Source organism: Pristiophorus japonicus, chromosome 3 (assembly GCF_044704955.1).
Source record: "Pristiophorus japonicus isolate sPriJap1 chromosome 3, sPriJap1.hap1, whole genome shotgun sequence".
Lineage (NCBI taxonomy): Eukaryota > Metazoa > Chordata > Chondrichthyes > Pristiophoridae > Pristiophorus > Pristiophorus japonicus.
Genome location: NC_091979.1, coordinates 196,622,610 through 196,639,733, shown reverse-complemented (window position 1 = coordinate 196,639,733; position 17,124 = coordinate 196,622,610). Strand labels below are relative to the sequence as shown.

Below are 17,124 nucleotides of genomic sequence, written 5' to 3'. Positions count from 1 at the left end.
ATATGAGCGCCTTTCATGACCTCAGCCCATCCCAAAGAGCTTACAGCCAATGAAGTAATTTTTGAAGCATAGTCACTGTTGTAATGTGGGAAATGTAACAGCCAATTTGCGCAAAGCAAGCTCCCACAAACAGCAATGTGATAATGACCAGATAATCTGTTTTAGTGATGTTGGTTGAGGATAAATATTGGCCAGTTCACTGGGGAGAACTCCCCTGACCTTCTTCAAATAGTGCCATGGGCTATTGAGGTTTAGTTTCTCATCCAAAAGGTGGCACCTCCGACCCTACTCCCACACTACTGCACTGGGAGTGTCAGAGTAGATTATGTGCTCAAGTCTCTGGAATGGGACTTGGACCCATAGCCTTCTGACCCAGAGGCGAGGATGCTACCTCTGAAAGAGAAGAAGCAGTGGGTATTAGTTAGGGAAGTAATATTGGGTTTGGAGACGTACTAAATGATTGGTGCTGGGACCCCTGTTGATTCTAAACTATACGAACAATCTACATTCGGAAATGCAATGCAAATTGCTGAAATTGCAGATGATCCTAAATTGGGGGGGAGGGAAGGGGAGCAGTTGAGTCTTATGAAGTAGCCAAGGAACTTCAGAAGGATTTGCAAGTGGGCAGAATTACTGCAGATAAAATTCAGAAGAGATAAATCCAACATGTTTCATATTGAGATAAAATAATGAGGACATTCTTAATTCATGAATTAGTTGAACGTGTTAAAGGATAGGCTGAAAAGTGGGAGTGATAGCCATCTCAGAATTTACCATATCTAGTCATTGCAGAGTGGTGATTGACAAAACAAGCAGAATGCTGAGCTATATTGCTAAATCGGTAGACCAAGTCACTGTGTATTAAGTAACATTCACAGGTGTCAAGACAATAACTATTTCCAACAAGAGAGAGCATGATCCTTAGCACTAAATGATATTGCCATCACTGAGTCTGCCACCATCAACATCACGGGGGGGTGATCAGAAACTGGACTAGACCAGTCGCATAAATGCACAAGAGCAGATCAGAGGGCTGGGTATACAGTGGCGAGTAGCTCACCTTTAAGAAACATAGAATCATAGAATGGTTACAGCACAGAAGGAGGCCATTTGGCTCGTCAAGCCGGCTCTCTGGAAGAGCACTTCAACAATCCCACATCCCCGCCCTTTCCCCGTAGCCCTGGAAATTTATTTCCTTCAGATACTTAGCTAATTCCCTTTTGAAAGCCATGATTGAGTCTGCCTCCACCACCCTTTCAGGCAGTGCATTCCAGATCCTAACCATTCGCTGTGTAAAACAGTTGTTCCACATGTTGCCTTTGGTTCTTTTGCCAATCGCCTTAAATCTGTGTTCTCTGGGACCCTTCTGCCAATAGTAGATAGTTTCTCTCTATCTACTCTGTCCAGACCTCTCATGATTTTGAACATCCCTATCAAATCTCCTCTCAATCTTCTCTGCTCTAACGAGAACAACCCCAGCTTCTCCAGTATATCCATGTAACTGAAGTCCCTCATTCCTGGAATCTTTCTCGTAAATCTGCTCTGCACCCTCTCAAAGGCTTTCACATCTTTCCTAAGGGTTGGTGCCCAGAATTGGACACAATACTCCAGTTCAGATCAACCAGTGTTTTATACAGGTTCATCATGACATCCTTGCTTTTGTACTCTATACCTCTATTTATGACGCCCAGTATCCCGTATGCTTTTTTAACTGCTTTTTGTCAACCTGCCCTGCCACCTTCAACGATTTGTGCACATATACCTCCAGGTCTCTCTGTTCATGCACGCACTTTAGAATTGTACCTTTTAGTTTCTCCTCATTCTTCCCACCAAAATGTATGACTGAATGGGTGCAGCTACAACAACGCTATCTGGGACACTATCTTGATCGGCACCCCATCAACTAGCTTAAACATCCACTACCCCCACATTGGCGCACTGTGTACCATCTACAAGATACACTGCAGCAACTCGCCAAGGCTTCTCCGACAGCACCTCCCAAATCTGTAACCACCACCACCTAGAAGAACAAGGGCAGCAAGTGTATGGGAACACCACCACTTCCAAGTCCCCCTCCAAGTCACACACCATCCTGACTTGGAAATATACTATGGGGACCTGATATTAAATTGTTTTTTTGGATAGGGAGCTGGATCAGGGGCTTGCCCCGTTCACTCCATGCACTGACCTGGTATTGCAATATTTCCAGGAACGGTGCAACTTCGCCTCTCGGCCTTTTGACCTAAGATCAAATATATTGGCGCAAAGTGATCTTTGGCATTAGAGTTGATCTGGAAAGAAATTGGACATTAAAAAAAAAACACCGTCACTTCATTGTCGCTGGATCAAAATCCTGGAACCCCGTCCCCAGCAGCACTGTGGGAGTAGCTTCACCACACGGACTGCAGCGGATCCAAGAAGAACCCCACCACCACCTTCTCAAGCTGTGGGATGGGCAACAAATACCGGCCTTGCCAGCAATGCCCACATCCCGAGAATGAATTAAACAAATATCTGGGACACTATTACACCATGGCCAACAAGGAACTATTCTGCTACAATCAGTAGGTCAGGCAGCATCTGTGGAGAGAGAAACAGAGTTAATGTTTCAGGTTGATGACCCTTCCTCAGAACCATTCTGCTATTGGGGGATAGACCAATCTATAAATAATGACCGACATGCTGCATGTTTCAGACTCTTTGAATTGACTGAAAATTCCACTTTTGACTACACTTCAAAAGTATTTCATTGGCTGTAAAGTGCTTTTGGATGTCCTTAGGTTGTGAAAGGCGCTATAGAAATGCATGTCCTTGCTTTTTAATGCATGCCATGATTATGTAACCCTCCAAAGGAATGTAGCATTATTTAAGTTTTAATAATGCATTCGGCCCGATATTATTCTGTGCAATCAATTATAAATAAGCAAATTAGCTTGATTCGTTCAGTGACAATTCAGCATAAAAATGACAAGCACGGCTTGTGTGTTGCATTGGTGGAGCCGGGATTGAGTGACTGGGCTGGTGGTGAGAGGGAGGGATCCCGAGTGCGCAGGTGCGGCACCTGCTTCAGCAGCACCAGTGAAGATATTCAGTCAGGCATCCCTGAGACACAGAGATAGAGAGAGGGAAATAGCGCACAAGATGGGAGCCAACACCGCACACCGACACCTTTTCGAATAGAGAAAAAAGGAAGTAGACGGAGGAGGAAGGAATTAACCAGCGAGAACCAAAAAACCAAAAGGAAAGGCAGACAAATATGAATCATGAATCTTTCCGGGTTCTGCTGTTTTTTGGCTCTGATCCTGTGCTCCAGTCTCCAGCCTTTTGGTGCAACGGGTACGTAAGGAGAGTAGGGAGGGAGAGAGGGGGTGAGGAATCTTGTGCAAATTTATTTTAAAACATAAAAATGTCTAGGATAGTAGTAGTGGAATGCAGTGCAGATTGACTAACGTGGGGGCTGTGTGCAGTGCAGGGCTCAGTATTGCACTGCATGAATACTATAGCATTGCAGATAGCCAGAGCATTGCTGAGACGCAGAACGTGTCTGAAGAAGTGCTTTTTAAAAGAAAATGCATTATTTTTCTAGTGCAGATGTATATATTTGTGTGCAGGGTTTGGGTTTATTGTAGACGCGATTTATGGGGATTGAATCATCTGAGACACAGCTTTGCAGTGGATTCAAAAACAAAGGGAATTTGTCCCCTTAGCAACAAGCCCTCGAATGAGCTGTAAACATCTGAGGTTTTTTTTTGCTGCAACTGTCAAGTAATCTTTTTATTTAGAATTATATATCCATACCTATCGTTAATTGATGTGTTCCATGCATATTTATTCTGCAATCGCGTGAAAATGCAATGTGAAAACGCCTTTTCTTTCTTGCTCTCCCGGTTGTTACAAGCAGTTCTGCATTTGAATGGTGCTGATGGAGAGCCGTTGGCAGCAGATGCTGGTGCAACAGTAAACCACAGCAGCAATACGACTCAGCAAGAAATAACGTGGCCTTTTCGCTTGATCTATTACGTTCACGACGACAATGAGAGCACTTATCACATCCTGGATACCAAAGCCAGGAACCAAGAAAAGGACGATCAGGTAAGGAGGCAAGAACGAACAAACCATCCGATTTCCCCATTCCCCTTCCCCCTGTAATATTTTCGATTCATCCCATGGCTCACAATTATAATACCAGCTCATGACTGCAACCATCCTGAAGGATGTGCATAGAATTAAAGTGTGATGAGAATGGAAAAGCGTTACCCCCCTGGTCAGTGCAGTTGTACTCTAATTCTGAATGTAATTCAGGGGCTATTTATTGAGCCCCTGGCATGAGAGATTATTATTTTGTGCTGACTTTTTTGTTGCTGCTGATGCCATGCTTTGGCTGTTTAATACCACACCAGAAATATATTGATTCCTAAAATAACTCACTGCAGTTCCATTCTTAAATTAATTTAGAAATACAAATGTGGGCTTATTGCATTGTTGGGTAGGTGAACAGCAACTTGAATTTAGATAGCGCCTTTAGCGTAGTAAAATGCCCCAAGGCGCTTCACATTGAAGTGTTTTACAATGAGCCACATGATGAGATAGTGGGACAGATGGCCAAAAGCTTGGTCAAGGAGGTAGGTTTTAAGGAGTGTTTTCAAGGAGGAGAGAAACACGGAGAGGTTTAGGGAGAGAATTCTAGAGCTGAGTGCCTAAATAGCTGAAGGCACGGCCATCACTGGTGGAGTGAAGTGAATCGAGGATGCACAAAAGGCTAGAAGTGGAGAAGAGCAGAGATCAGAGGGTTGCAGGCAATGTTCCTAATAACGTTTGTTTTGGGTGCGCGGGACCTTTTAATGGGCTGTACAGCACTTTCAAAATACCTCATACGCATGGTTTTCCCCATTGAAAAGCCGGCCAGCTGGCTGCGCGATAGGCCCAGAGGGCTGCCCAGCTTAAAGGGAACATTGGTTGTAGGGCTGGAGAAGGTTACAGAGAGAGGGAGGGGTGAGGCCATGGAGGGATTTGAAAACCAGGATGAGAATTTTAAAATCAAGTTGTTGGGCCGGGAGCCAGTGCATGTCAGCAAGCCCATGGATGATGGGCAATGTTCCCTCTCATTTTGTTTTTGTGCTGCGTGCCCTCTTCAAGGGCCACTCAAAATATTGAAAAGTCGGCTCGGGGGTTCCCTGGAGGAAGCATGGTCACGCAGCTTACAGGAATATTGGCGATGGGTGAACAGGACTTGGTGAGGTAAATGGCTTGTGTGACGTGATACAGACCAGGAATGATCCACATTCAATTCTGGTTGAAATCGGCCAAAAAGGGGTGCCCAATGGAACGCTGCAGTATTGATGGGCTAGGGAGATGAAGAATCAGCTAAGGTTCCTGCTCCTTATTGCTATCCAATGACCTTCATAGGATTACATAGGATTACATAGGATATACGGCGCAGAAACCGGCCATTCGGCCGAACCAGTCCATGCTGATGTTTATGCTCCACTCGAGCCTTCTCTCGTCTTTCCTCATCTAAATCTCTCAGCATAACCCTCTAATCCCTTCTCCCTCATATGCTTCTCTAGCCTTCCCTTAAATGTTCCACATTCACACCACTCTCTGGGTAAAGAAGTTTCTCCTGAATTCCCTATTGGATTTCTTGGTGACTATCTTATATTGATGTCCTCTAGCTGTGCTCTTCCCCACAAGTGGAAACATTCTCTCTGTATCTATTCTATTAAAACCTTTCATAATTTTAAAGACCACCCCTCAGCCTTTTTTTCCAAGAGAAAAGAGACACGACCTGTTCATCCAATCTTGATACGCATACCCTTGCACTTCTGGTATCATCCTTGTAAATCTTATCTGCACCCTCTCCAGTAACTCTATATCCTTTTTATAATATGGCGACCAGAACTGTACGCACTTTCTGGAAAGTGGGCTTGTGTGGACTTCAGGTGAAGGCCATCACCAGGCTTGGTTGTAATAGAAAGACTAGCATTTAAATACGGCTTTTCAGGACGTCTCAAAGCGCTTTACAGCCAATTAAGTACTTTTGAAGCGTAGTCACTGCTGTAATGTAGGAAACATGGCAGATGTGATGATGAGATCATTTGTTTTTAGTGATGTTGATTCAGGACACCGGGGAAAACTTCCCTGCTGTTCTTTGAATAATGTCATGGGATCTTTTACATACACCTGGGAGGGCAGACGGGGCCTCGGTTTAAAGGATGTGCTTATTTATACTGCAAAAACATAGAAACATAGAAAATAGGTGCAGGAGTAGGCCATTCAAGCCTGCACTGCCATTCAATAGGGTCATAGCTGATCATTCCTTCAATACCCCTTTCCTGCTTTCTCTCCATACCCCTTGATCCCCTTAACCGTAAGGGCCATAATCTAACTCCCTCTTGAATATATCTAGTGAACTGGCATCAACAACTCTCTGCGACAGGGAATTCCACAGGTTAACAACTCTCTGAATGAAGAAGTTTCTCCTCATCTCAGTCCTAATAGGCCTACCCCTTATCCTAAGACTATGTCCCCTGGTTCTGGACTTCCCCAACATCGGGAACATTCTTCCCGCATCTATCTTGTCGAGTCCCGTCAGAATCTTATACGTTTCGATGAGATCCCCTCTCATCCTTCTAAACTCCAGTGAATAAAGGCCCAGTTGTTCCAGTCTCTCCTCATATGACAGCCCAACCATCCCTGGAATCAGTCTGGTGAACCTTCGGTGCACTCCCTCAATAGCAAGAACGTCCTTCATTCCAGGTGAGGCCTCACTAAGGCCCTGTACAGCTGCATTACGACCTCCCTGGTTCTATATTCAAATCCCCTAGCTATGCAGGCCAACATACCTTTTGCCTTCTTTACCGCCTGTTGTACCTGCGTGCCCACTTTCAGTGACTGATGAACCATGACACCCAGGTCTCATTGCACCTCCCCTTTTTCTAGTCTGCCGCTACTCAGATAATATTCTGCCTTCGTGTTTTTGCCCCCAAAATGGATAACCTCACATTTATCCACATTATACTGCATCTGCAATGTATTTGCCCACTCACCTAACGTGTCCAAGTCACCCTGCAGCCTCTTAGCGTCCTCCTCACAGCTCACACCGCCACCCAGTTTAGTGTCATCCACAAATTTGGAGATATTACACTCTATTCCTTCATCTAAATCATTAATGCACATTGTAACGAGCTGGGGCCCCAGCACTGAGCCCTGTGGCACTCCACGAGTGCCTGCCACTCTGAAAAGGACCTGTTTATCCCGACTCTCTGCTTCCTGTCTGCCAACCAGTTCCCTATCCACGTCAGTATATTACCCCCAATACCATGTGCTTTAATTTTGCACACCAAACTGTGGCCACCAAAAATGGCAACCATGCTCCACCCTTTGTCTATGATTGGTCCCCTTGGAGGATAAGCTACACCCTGAAGTTTCACAGGACTGCGGAACTGGATTTGCCTATCCCAAGTTCTCACTGACGTTACAAATTGTAACTCGATCCACTTTGACTTCTTGAAGTGACAGAGGACAGAGCTCCCCAGAAGACAGCAATGGCCAGCCAAAGTGCCTTACCCCAGTCCAAGTACATCTCTACCCCCATCCCACCACCATAGATGGGGCAGGCATTGTGTACGGATTGTTAACAAGTTTATTGGGTACGAAGTATATAGTGACAGTGTCGTGACTTCTGGATATCATCCACTCCAACGATGTCCCTTGTAGGGGTTTGGAAGAATGTGATTCATCTTCCCTAAGTTCCCTCTCTCCCCTCCGATTTTCCCCCCCATCGCCGCCACACACCCGTGCCTCTTACCCCCCCACCCGTGTCTCTCCCCCCCCCCCCACACGTGTCTCTCCCCCCCCCCACCCATGTCTCTCTTTCTCCCCCCCCCCCACAACCCCACCCGCCTCTCTTCCCCCCTCCCCCCCCCCACCCGCCTCTCTCCCCGCCAAGTCCCTCTGTCGCTCGCTCCCCCCGAGCCACTCTGTCGCTCGCTTCCCAATTGAACAAATACTTTGGTTCTGTCTTCATGAAGGAAGACACAAATGGAAGACACTGGATGTACTAGGGGACCGAGTGTCTAGTGAGAAGGAGGAACTGAAGGATATCCTTATTAGGCTTGAAATTGTGTTGGGGAAATTGATGGGATTGAAGGCCGACAAATCCCGGGGCCTGATTGTCTGCATCCCAGAGTACTTAAGGAGGTGGCCATAGAAATAGTGGATGCATTGGTGATCATTTTCCAACAGTATTGACTTTGGATCAGTTCCTATGGATTAGAGGGTAGCTAATGTAACAGCACTTTCTCCCTACTTTTTTTTAGAGAAAACGGGAAATTATACACCGGTTAGCCTGACATCAATAGTGGGGAAAATGTTGGAATCAATTATTAAGGATGAAATAGCAGCGCATTTGGGAAGCAGAGACAGGATCGGTCCAAGTCAGCATGGATTTGTGAAAGGGAAATCATACTTGACAAATCTTCTGGAATTTTTTGAGGATGTAATTAGTAAAGTGGACAAGGGAGAACCAGTGGATGTGGTGTATTTGGACTTTCAAAAGGCCTTTGACAATGTCCTACATAAGAGATTGGTGTGCAAAATCAAAGCACATGGTATTGGGGGTAATGATCTGTCGTGGATAGAGAATTGGTTGGCAGACAGGAAGCAGAGAGTCGGAATAAACGGGTCCTTTTCGGAATGGGAGGCAGTGACTAGTGGAGTGCCGCAGGGCTCAGTGTGGGACCTCAGCTCTTCACAATATACGTTTGGATGCAGGAATTGAGTGTAATATCTCCAAGTTTGCAGATGACACTAAACTGGGTGGCGGTGTGAGCTGTGAGGAGGATGCTAAGAGGCTGCAGGGTGACTTGGACAGGTTAGGTGAGAGGGCAAATGCATGGCAGATGCAGTATAATGTGGATAAATGTGAGGTTATCCACTTTGGTGGCAAAAATACAAAGGCAGAATATTATCTGAATGGTGGCAGATTAGGAAAAGGGGAGGTTCAACGAGACCTGAGTGTCATGGTACATTAGTCATTGAAAGTTGGCATGCAGGTACAGCAAGCGGTGAAGAAGGCAAATGGCATGTTGGCCTTCATAGCTAGGGGATTTGAGTATAGGAGCGGGGAGGTCTTGCAGTTGTACAGGGCCTTGGTGAGGCCTCACCTGGAATATTGTGTTCAGTTTTGGTCTCCTAATCTGAGGAAGGACGTTCTTGCTATTGAGGGAGTGTAGCGAAGGTTCACCAGACTGATTCGAGGGATGACTGGACTGAGATATGAAGAGAGACTGGATCGACTGGGCCTGTATTCACTGGAGTTTAGAAAGATGAGAGGGGATCTCATAGAAATGTATAAGATTCTGACGGGACTGGATAGGTTAGATGCAGGAAGAATGTTCCCGATGTTGGGCAAGTCCAGAGCCAGGGGACACAGTCTTAGGATAAGGGGACAGTCATTTAGGACCGAGATGAGGAGAAACTTCTTCACTCAGAGTTGCTAACCTGTGGAATTCCCTGCCGCAGAGAGTCATTGATGCCAGTTCATTGGATATATTCAAGAGGGAGTTAGATATGGCCCTTACGGCTAAAAGGATCAAGGAGTATGGAGAGAAAGCGGGAAAGGGGTAATGAAGGAATGATCAGCCATGATCATATTGAATGGTGGTGCAGGCTCGAAGGGCCTAATGGCCTATTCCTGCACCTATTTTCTATGTTTCTATGTTTCCCCGCAGCCGCGCTCTCTCGCCCGTTCCCCCCCCCCAGCCGCGCTCTCTCGCCCGTTCCCCCTCCCCCCCAGCCGCGCTCTCTCGCCCGTTCCTCCCCCCCAGCCGCGCTCTCTCGCCCGTTCCCCCCCCCCCCCCAGCCGCGCTCTCTCGCCCGCTCCCCCCCCCCAGCCGCGCTCTCTCGCCCGTTCCCCCCCCCCAGCCGCGCTCTCTCGCCCGTTCCCCCCCCCCAGCCGCGCTCTCTCGCCCGTTCCCCCCCCCCAGCCGCGCTCTCTCGCCCGTTCCCCCCCCCCAGCCGCGCTCTCTCGCCCGTTCCCCCCCCCCCCCAGCCGCGCTCTCTCGCCCGCTCCCCCCCCCAGCCGCGCTCTCTCGCCCGTTCCCCCCCCCCCCAGCCGCGCTCTCTCGCCCGTTCCCCCCCCCCCCAGCCGCGCTCTCTCGCCCGTTCCCCCCCCCCCCAGCCGCGCTCTCTCGCCCGTTCCCCCTCCCAACCGCGCTCTCTCGCCCGTTGCCCCCCCAGCCGCGCTCTCTCGCCCGTTGCCCCCCCCCAGCCGCGCTCTCTCGCCCGTTCTCCCCCCCCCCCCAGCCGCGCTCTCTCGCCCGTTCCCCCCCCCCCCAGCCGCGCTCTCTCGCCCGCTCCCCCTCCCAGCCGCGCTCTCTCGCCCGCTCCCCCTCCCAGCCGCGCTCTCTCGCCCGTTGCCCCCCCAGCCGCGCTCTCTCGCCCGTTGCCCCCCCCCCAGCCGCGCTCTCTCGCCCGTTGCCCCCCCAGCCGCGCTCTCTCGCCCGTTCCCCCCCCCCCAGCCGCGCTCTCTCGCCCGTTCCCCCCCCCCCCCAGCCGCGCTCTCTCGCCCGTTCCCCCCCCCCCCAGCCGCGCTCTCTCGCCCGTTCCCCCCCCCCCAGCCGCGCTCTCTCGCCCGTTCCCCCCCCAGCCGCGCTCTCTCGCCCGCTCCCCCCCAGCTGCTCTTCCCCCCCCCCCCCCACCCCCTCGCAGCCTCTCTCCCTACGGATCCCCCCAGCCTCGCTCTCCCTACCCTCCCTAGCCTCTCTCTCCCAACCCCCCGCCCCACCCTCTCTCTCTCTCTTTCTACCCCCCCCCCCACCCAGCCTCTCTTTCTCTCTACCCCCCCCCCCCCCCCCAACCTCTCTCTCCTCTCCTCCCCCCAGCCTCTCTCTCCCTTCCTCCCTCTCGGCCCCTTCCCAGCCTTTCTCTCCCTCGGCCCCCCCTCCGCTGCTTCGCCACTCACCGCCGCCCAGGCCTGTCGGCCCCTCTCGGCCGTTCTTGGTCTCATGCCAGCCGCTCGCTCTCTCTCTCTCTCTCTCTCTCTCTCTCTCTCTCGAGGTCGGGTCGGAGTGGGAGGGGAGAGGGCTGGGGCCTGAGCAGGTATGCAGCCTCAGGTCCTGCTTCTTGGCATCACTGTCAAAAAAAGTGCAGTACAAATAGTTACACTGTCGGTTTAATGTCTCATCCGAAAAACAGTATCTCAACAATGCAGCACTCCCTTGGGACTGCACTGGAGTCTCAGGCTGGATTTTGTGCTTAAGTCTCTGGAGTAGGACTTGAACATATCTGCTTATGACTCTCGACGAAAGTGCTACTAATAGAGCCACAACTAATGGCCACTGTTAAGACCTGTTGATGTAGATTGGATCCCTGCGGGTATTGGAGAGCACTGACTTTCACGCATTCTTCCAAGGATACCAATCATCATTTTCTGGACAGGAGGGTGAGAACACTGAGGAAAATTGCAGTTGTGGTACTTTGACCTAAATGTAAACTTATCTGATTGGCTGAGGCGACCTCACTATATAGAAGCATAGACTCTTGTGGCACAGAAGGTGGCCATTCGGCCCATCATGCCTGTGCCGGCTCTTTGAAAGAGCTCTCCAATTAGTCCCACTACCCTGCTCTTTCCCCATAACCCTGCAAATGTTTCCTTTTCAAGTTTTTATATAATTCCCTTTTGAAAGATACATGAATCTGCTTCCACCGCCCTTTCAGGCAACACATTCCAGATCATAACCACTCGGTGTGTAAAAATAGTCTCCTCATCTCCCCTCTGGTTATTTTGCTAATTACCTTAAATTTGTGTCCTTTGGTTATTGACCTGCCTGCCCGTGGAAACAGTTTCTCCCTGTTCAGTCTATCAAAATCCCTAATGGCCATTTGCTTGACCATTTCTGCACACTAGCTGCCAACACTAGCCAATTCCCTTTTGCAAGAGAGGTCAAGAAGCAACTGGAAAGCAGATTGCCGATCAGAGTTTTTTGTGCAAACATGAGTCCGAATATTGATTGTGGCTTTCCATATTTATGAATTATATTTTTTTGTTGGGCAATAGTATTCAGGATTATGGAACCAAGGCGGGTAGATGGTGTTAAGATACTGATCAGCCATGATCTATTTAAATGGTGGAACAGGCTCGAGGGGCTGAATGGCCTCCTTCTGTTCCTATAACCCATTGCCTTTTGGATCATGGAAGCAAGCTGGCAAGTCATGACTGCAATCTTCAGCTCTGTCCATTATGCCCATTGCACATTACTCTTTCAGTTATATCTGTAGCAATTGCGTTAATAGTTTACTGCACTAGTGCTGTTGGTGTATTTGTACCCTATGTTGCAGGATTTTCATTTTTATAATTTTAGGTATATTGCTATTCATGAAATGTTCGTGTAAATTAGTTCTATTTTATTGGTAAATTGTTATTTCTTTATGTGCAATATATATACATATGAGTGACCATTTTCAAACCTCTTAAAATTTCAATTATGCACAATTCCATTCAATCCCACTGCTGACTGAACTGCTTCCCATTCATTCCCGTTGTATAGAGTGTCAGTGGACTGAAATCTTCTCCCTTTACTCGCCATTTTATAGAATTCCAATGGATCAACCCAGTTCCCGTTTACTCCCAATTGTATCCAGTCCCAAAGGACCAAGCCAAGTCTCATTTGCTCCCATTGTATAGAATGCTGATGAATGAAATCATTTCTGAGGGATTCCCACTGTGCAGAAACCAGTGAATGAATCCACTTCCCATTCGTGCTAGTGCTTAGAAATTTGACGGATGAATTACAGGACTGATTCCCCAGTTGAGCAATCCTGCCATAGAGTGGCACTCTCAGGTAGTACTGATCAAGTCCTGGGCCTTCACGTCCATTGAGGAGTGGGGCTCTAAGGACAAATTGATCAGAAAGTCCTGCACCTTCATTCTCATTTTAAATTGCTGGAAAATCAAGGACTTAGGGCCCCGATCAGGGAATTGGCTCCCATACAAAATTTTCAGATGACACAAAACTCGGAAGTATAGTGAACAGTGAGGAGGAGAGTGATAGACTTCAGGAAGACATAGATAGGCTGGTGAAATGGGTGCACACGTGGCAGATGGAATTGAACACAGAATAATGTGAAGTGATGCATTTTGGTAGATAGAATGAGGAGAGGAAGCATAAACTAAATGGTACAATTCTAAAGGGAGTGCACGAACACAGAGACCTGAGGGTAAATGCGCACAAATCATTGAAGGTGGCAGGGCAGGTTGAGAAAGCAGTTAAAAAGGCATACAGGAACCTGAGCTTCATAAATAGAGGTATAGAGTACAAAAGCGTGGAAATTATGATGAACCTGAATAAAACACTGGTTCAGCCCCAACTGGAGTATTGTGTCCAGTTCATGGCACTACACTTTAGGAAGGATGTAAAGGCCTCAGAGAAGGTGCAGAAAAGATTTACGAGAATGATTCCAGCAATGAGGGACTTCAGTTACGTCGATAGACTGGAGAAGCTGGGGTTGTTCTATTTGGAGCAGAGAAGATTGAGAGGAGATTTGATCAAGGTGCTCAAAATCATGAGGGGTGTGGACAGAGTAGATAGAGAGAAACTGTTTCCATTGGCAGAAGGGCCGAGAACCAGAGGACGCAGATTTAAGGTGATTGGCAAAAGAACCATAGGCGATGCAAAAAAAACCTTTTTTACGCAGTGAGTGGTTAAGATCCGGAATGCACGGCCTGAAAGGGTGGTGGAGGCAGACTCAATTTTATCTTTCAAAAGGGAAATGGTTAAGTATCTGAAGGAAAAAAAATTGCAGGGCTCCAGGGAAAGGGCAGGGGAGTGGGACTGCTGAGAGTCGGCACAGGCTCGAAGGGCTGAATGGCTGCCTTCTGTGCTGTAACCATTCTATGATTCTACATCCAGTTTAGTCCTGATGTGTAGAATTCCCGAGTGTCAGATTGTGCTGTGTCCGTGCCCATTGTATGACACTGTTTCCCATTTGTATCAGATTTGAATGAATCAGGCCATTTCCTACTCAGACCAGTTGTATAGAAGTCTCGCTCAAACAAAACAAAGTCATGATCATACCATAAAATGTTTCCCAATCACTTCATTTTGTTCTTTGATAGTACAGAATTGGTCCATCGTGCCCATGCTGGCTTTGAAAGACCTATCCAATTAGTCCCACTCCCCTGACCTTTCCCCACAGCCCTGCAAATTTCTCCTTGTCTAGTATTTATCCAATTCCCTTTTGAAAGTTACTATTGAATCTGCTTCCACCTTTCAGACAGTGCATGCTAGATCATAACCACTCACTGAGTGAAAAAACATCACCTCATCTCCCCTCTTTTTTTGTCAATTATCTTTAATCAAAACCTCTCATGATTTTGAACACCTCTATCAAATTTCCAATTAACCATCTCTGCTCTAAGGAGACCAATGCCAGGTTCTCTAGTTGCTCCACATAACTGAAGTCCCTCATCCATGGTTTTCTTCTGAGGCAGTCCCTCGGAGTCGAGGATGACTTGTTTCCACACTAGCATGAATTCTAAGGTGGCTGATGAGTCTAATGCGGGATCTACAGTCTCTGTCACAGAAGGGGCAGGTGGTGGTTGAAGGGACGGGTGGATGGGGTGCTTGGTTTGTCCTTGAACGGCTCCTTCCGCTGTTTGTACTTGACTTCCGCATGTTCCCGACGAAAGTGTTCGGAGCCTTCCCGAATGCTTTTCTCCATTTTGAGTGGTCTTGGGCCAGGGATTCTCAAGAGTCGGTGGGGATGTAACATTTTTTTTCAAGGAGGCTTTGAGGGTGTCCTTAAAGCTCTGCCCTCCCAGGGCTCGCTTGCCGTGTCAGAGGTCGGAGTAGAGTGCCTGTTTCGGGAGTCTTGTATCAGGCATGTGGACTACATGGCCCGCCCATCGGAGCTGATTGAGCGTGGTCAATGCTTCGATGCTGGGGATGTTGGCCTGAGAGAGAACACTGACGTTGGTGCGCCTATCCTGCCAATGGATTTGCAGAATTTTGCGGAGGCAGCCTTGGTGGTACATCTCCAGTGCTTTAGATGCCTACAGTACATAGTCCATGTCTCTGAAACATAAAGGAGGGCGGGAATCACTACTGCTCTGTAGACCATGAGCTTGGTGCCGGGTTTGAGATCTTGGTCTTCAAACACTCTTTCCCTCAGGTGATTGAAGGCTGCACTGACACACTGAAGGCAGTGTTGGGCTTCGTCATCAATGCCTGCCCTCGTTGACAGGAGGCTGCCATGGTGTGGAAAGTGGTCCATGTTGTCCAAGGTCTTGTCGTGGATCTTGATGATCGGGGGGCAGTACTGTGAGGTTGGTAGAGAACCTTTGTCTTACGGATGTTTAATGTAAGGCCCAGACTCTCGTACATTTCAGTGAAGGTGTCAATGATAGTTTGGAGTTCGGCCTCTGAGTGCATGCAAACGCAAACGTCGTCTGCATACTGTAATTCAATGACAGAGGTTGAGACAACCTTGATACTCGACTGGAGGCAACAGAGCTTGAATAATTTCCTGTTCGTCCTGTATATTAGCTCCACTCCAGCGGGGAACTTGTTGGAGGTTAGATGAAGCATTTTCATCCAGGGCAGGATGTAGGATTGCTCCAGTTCACCTCAGCACCACTTCATTACCTTGGGTTGGGAAGGGAGGTAATTATCCCTGGCTCCTGGTGCTGATTGCTTTGTATTGAATCATAGAAATTTATGGCACAGAAAGAGGCCATTCGACCCATCATGTCTGTGCCAGCCGAAAAAGAGCAATACAGTCTAATACCACTTTGCAGCTCTTGGTCCATAGCCTTGTTGGTTATGGCACTTTCTAAGTGCATATCCAAGTACTTTTTAAATGTGATGAGGGTTTCTGCCTCTACCACTCTTTCAGGCAGTGAGTTCCAGACACCCACCACCCTACAGGTGAAAAAAGTCCTCCTCAACTCTTCTCCAATCCTTCTACCAATTACTTTACATCTATGCCGCCTGGTTATTGACCTCTCTGCTAAGGGAAATCCACTCTATCTAGGACCCTCATAATTTTAAACACCTCAATCAAGTTTCCCCTCAACCTCCTTTGTTCCAAAGAAAACGACCACAGCCTAGCCAATCTTTCCTCATAGCTAAAATTCTCCAATTCAGGCAACATCCTTGGAAATCTCCTCTGTACCCTCTCTTGTGTAATGACATCTTTTATACAGTTCTGGCATAGCCTCCCTGCTTCTTATATTCTATGCCTCTGCTAACAAAGGATTGCATCTTGTATGCCTTCTTAACCACCTTATCTATCTGTCCCGCTAGTGCTGTTGGGGAGCAGTTAAACTAATATGGCAGGGGGATGGGAACCTATGCAGGGAGACAGAGGGAAGCAGAATGGGGGCAGGAGCAAAAGATAGAAAGAAGAAAAGTAAAAGTGGAGGGCAGAGAAACCCAAGGCAAAAAGCAAAAGGGGCCACATTACAGCAAAATTCTAAAGGGACAAAGTGTGTTAGAAAGACAAGCCTGAAGGCTCTGTGCCTCAATGCGAGGAGTATTCGGAATAAAGTGGACAAATTAACTGTGCAGATAACAGTTAACGGGTATGATGTAATTGGCATCACGGAGACATGGTTCCAGGGTGACTAAGGCTGGGAACTCAACATCCAGGGGTATTCAACATTTAGGAAGGATAGACAGAAAGGAAAAGGAGGTGGGTGGCATTGCTGGTTAAAAAGGAAATTAATGCAATAGTAAGAAAGGATATTAGCTTGGATGATGTGGAATCTGTATGCGTGGAGCTGTGGAATACCAAGGGGCAGAAAACACTAGTGGGAGTTGTGTACAGACCACCAAACAGTAGTAGTAAGGTTGGGGACAGCATCAAACAAGAAATTAGGGATGCATGCAATAAAGGTACAGCAGTTATCATGGGTGACTTTAATCTACATATTGATTGGGCTAACCAAACTGGTAGCAATGTGGTGGAGGAGGATTTCCTGGAGTGTATTAGGGATGGTTTTCTAGACCAATATGGCGAGGAACCGACCAGGGAGCTGGCCATTCTAGACTGGGTGATGTGTAATGAGAAAGGACTAATTAGCAATCTTGTCGTGCGAGACCCATTGGGGAAGAGTGACCATAA

At 47.8% G+C, this 17,124-nt stretch overlaps 1 protein-coding gene and 1 pseudogene across 2 annotated transcripts in view; both read left to right on the top strand.

Annotated features, from left to right (window-relative positions):
- Nucleotides 1-2,056: 2,056 nt before the first annotated feature.
- On the top strand, nt 2,057-2,225 carry LOC139260519 (U2 spliceosomal RNA; annotated as a pseudogene).
- A 930-nt stretch (nt 2,226-3,155) lies between these two features.
- The window catches only part of LOC139260061 (disintegrin and metalloproteinase domain-containing protein 23-like), a 304,045-nt gene continuing 290,076 nt past the window's right edge, over nt 3,156-17,124 (top strand). For both annotated transcript variants that reach the window (XM_070876183.1, XM_070876182.1), the window contains exons 1-2: nt 3,156-3,336; nt 3,902-4,092. In XM_070876183.1, coding sequence (XP_070732284.1) covers nt 3,264-3,336; nt 3,902-4,092 — 264 coding nt within the window. In that variant the 5' untranslated portion in view covers nt 3,156-3,263. The remainder of the gene's footprint in view (nt 3,337-3,901; nt 4,093-17,124) is intronic.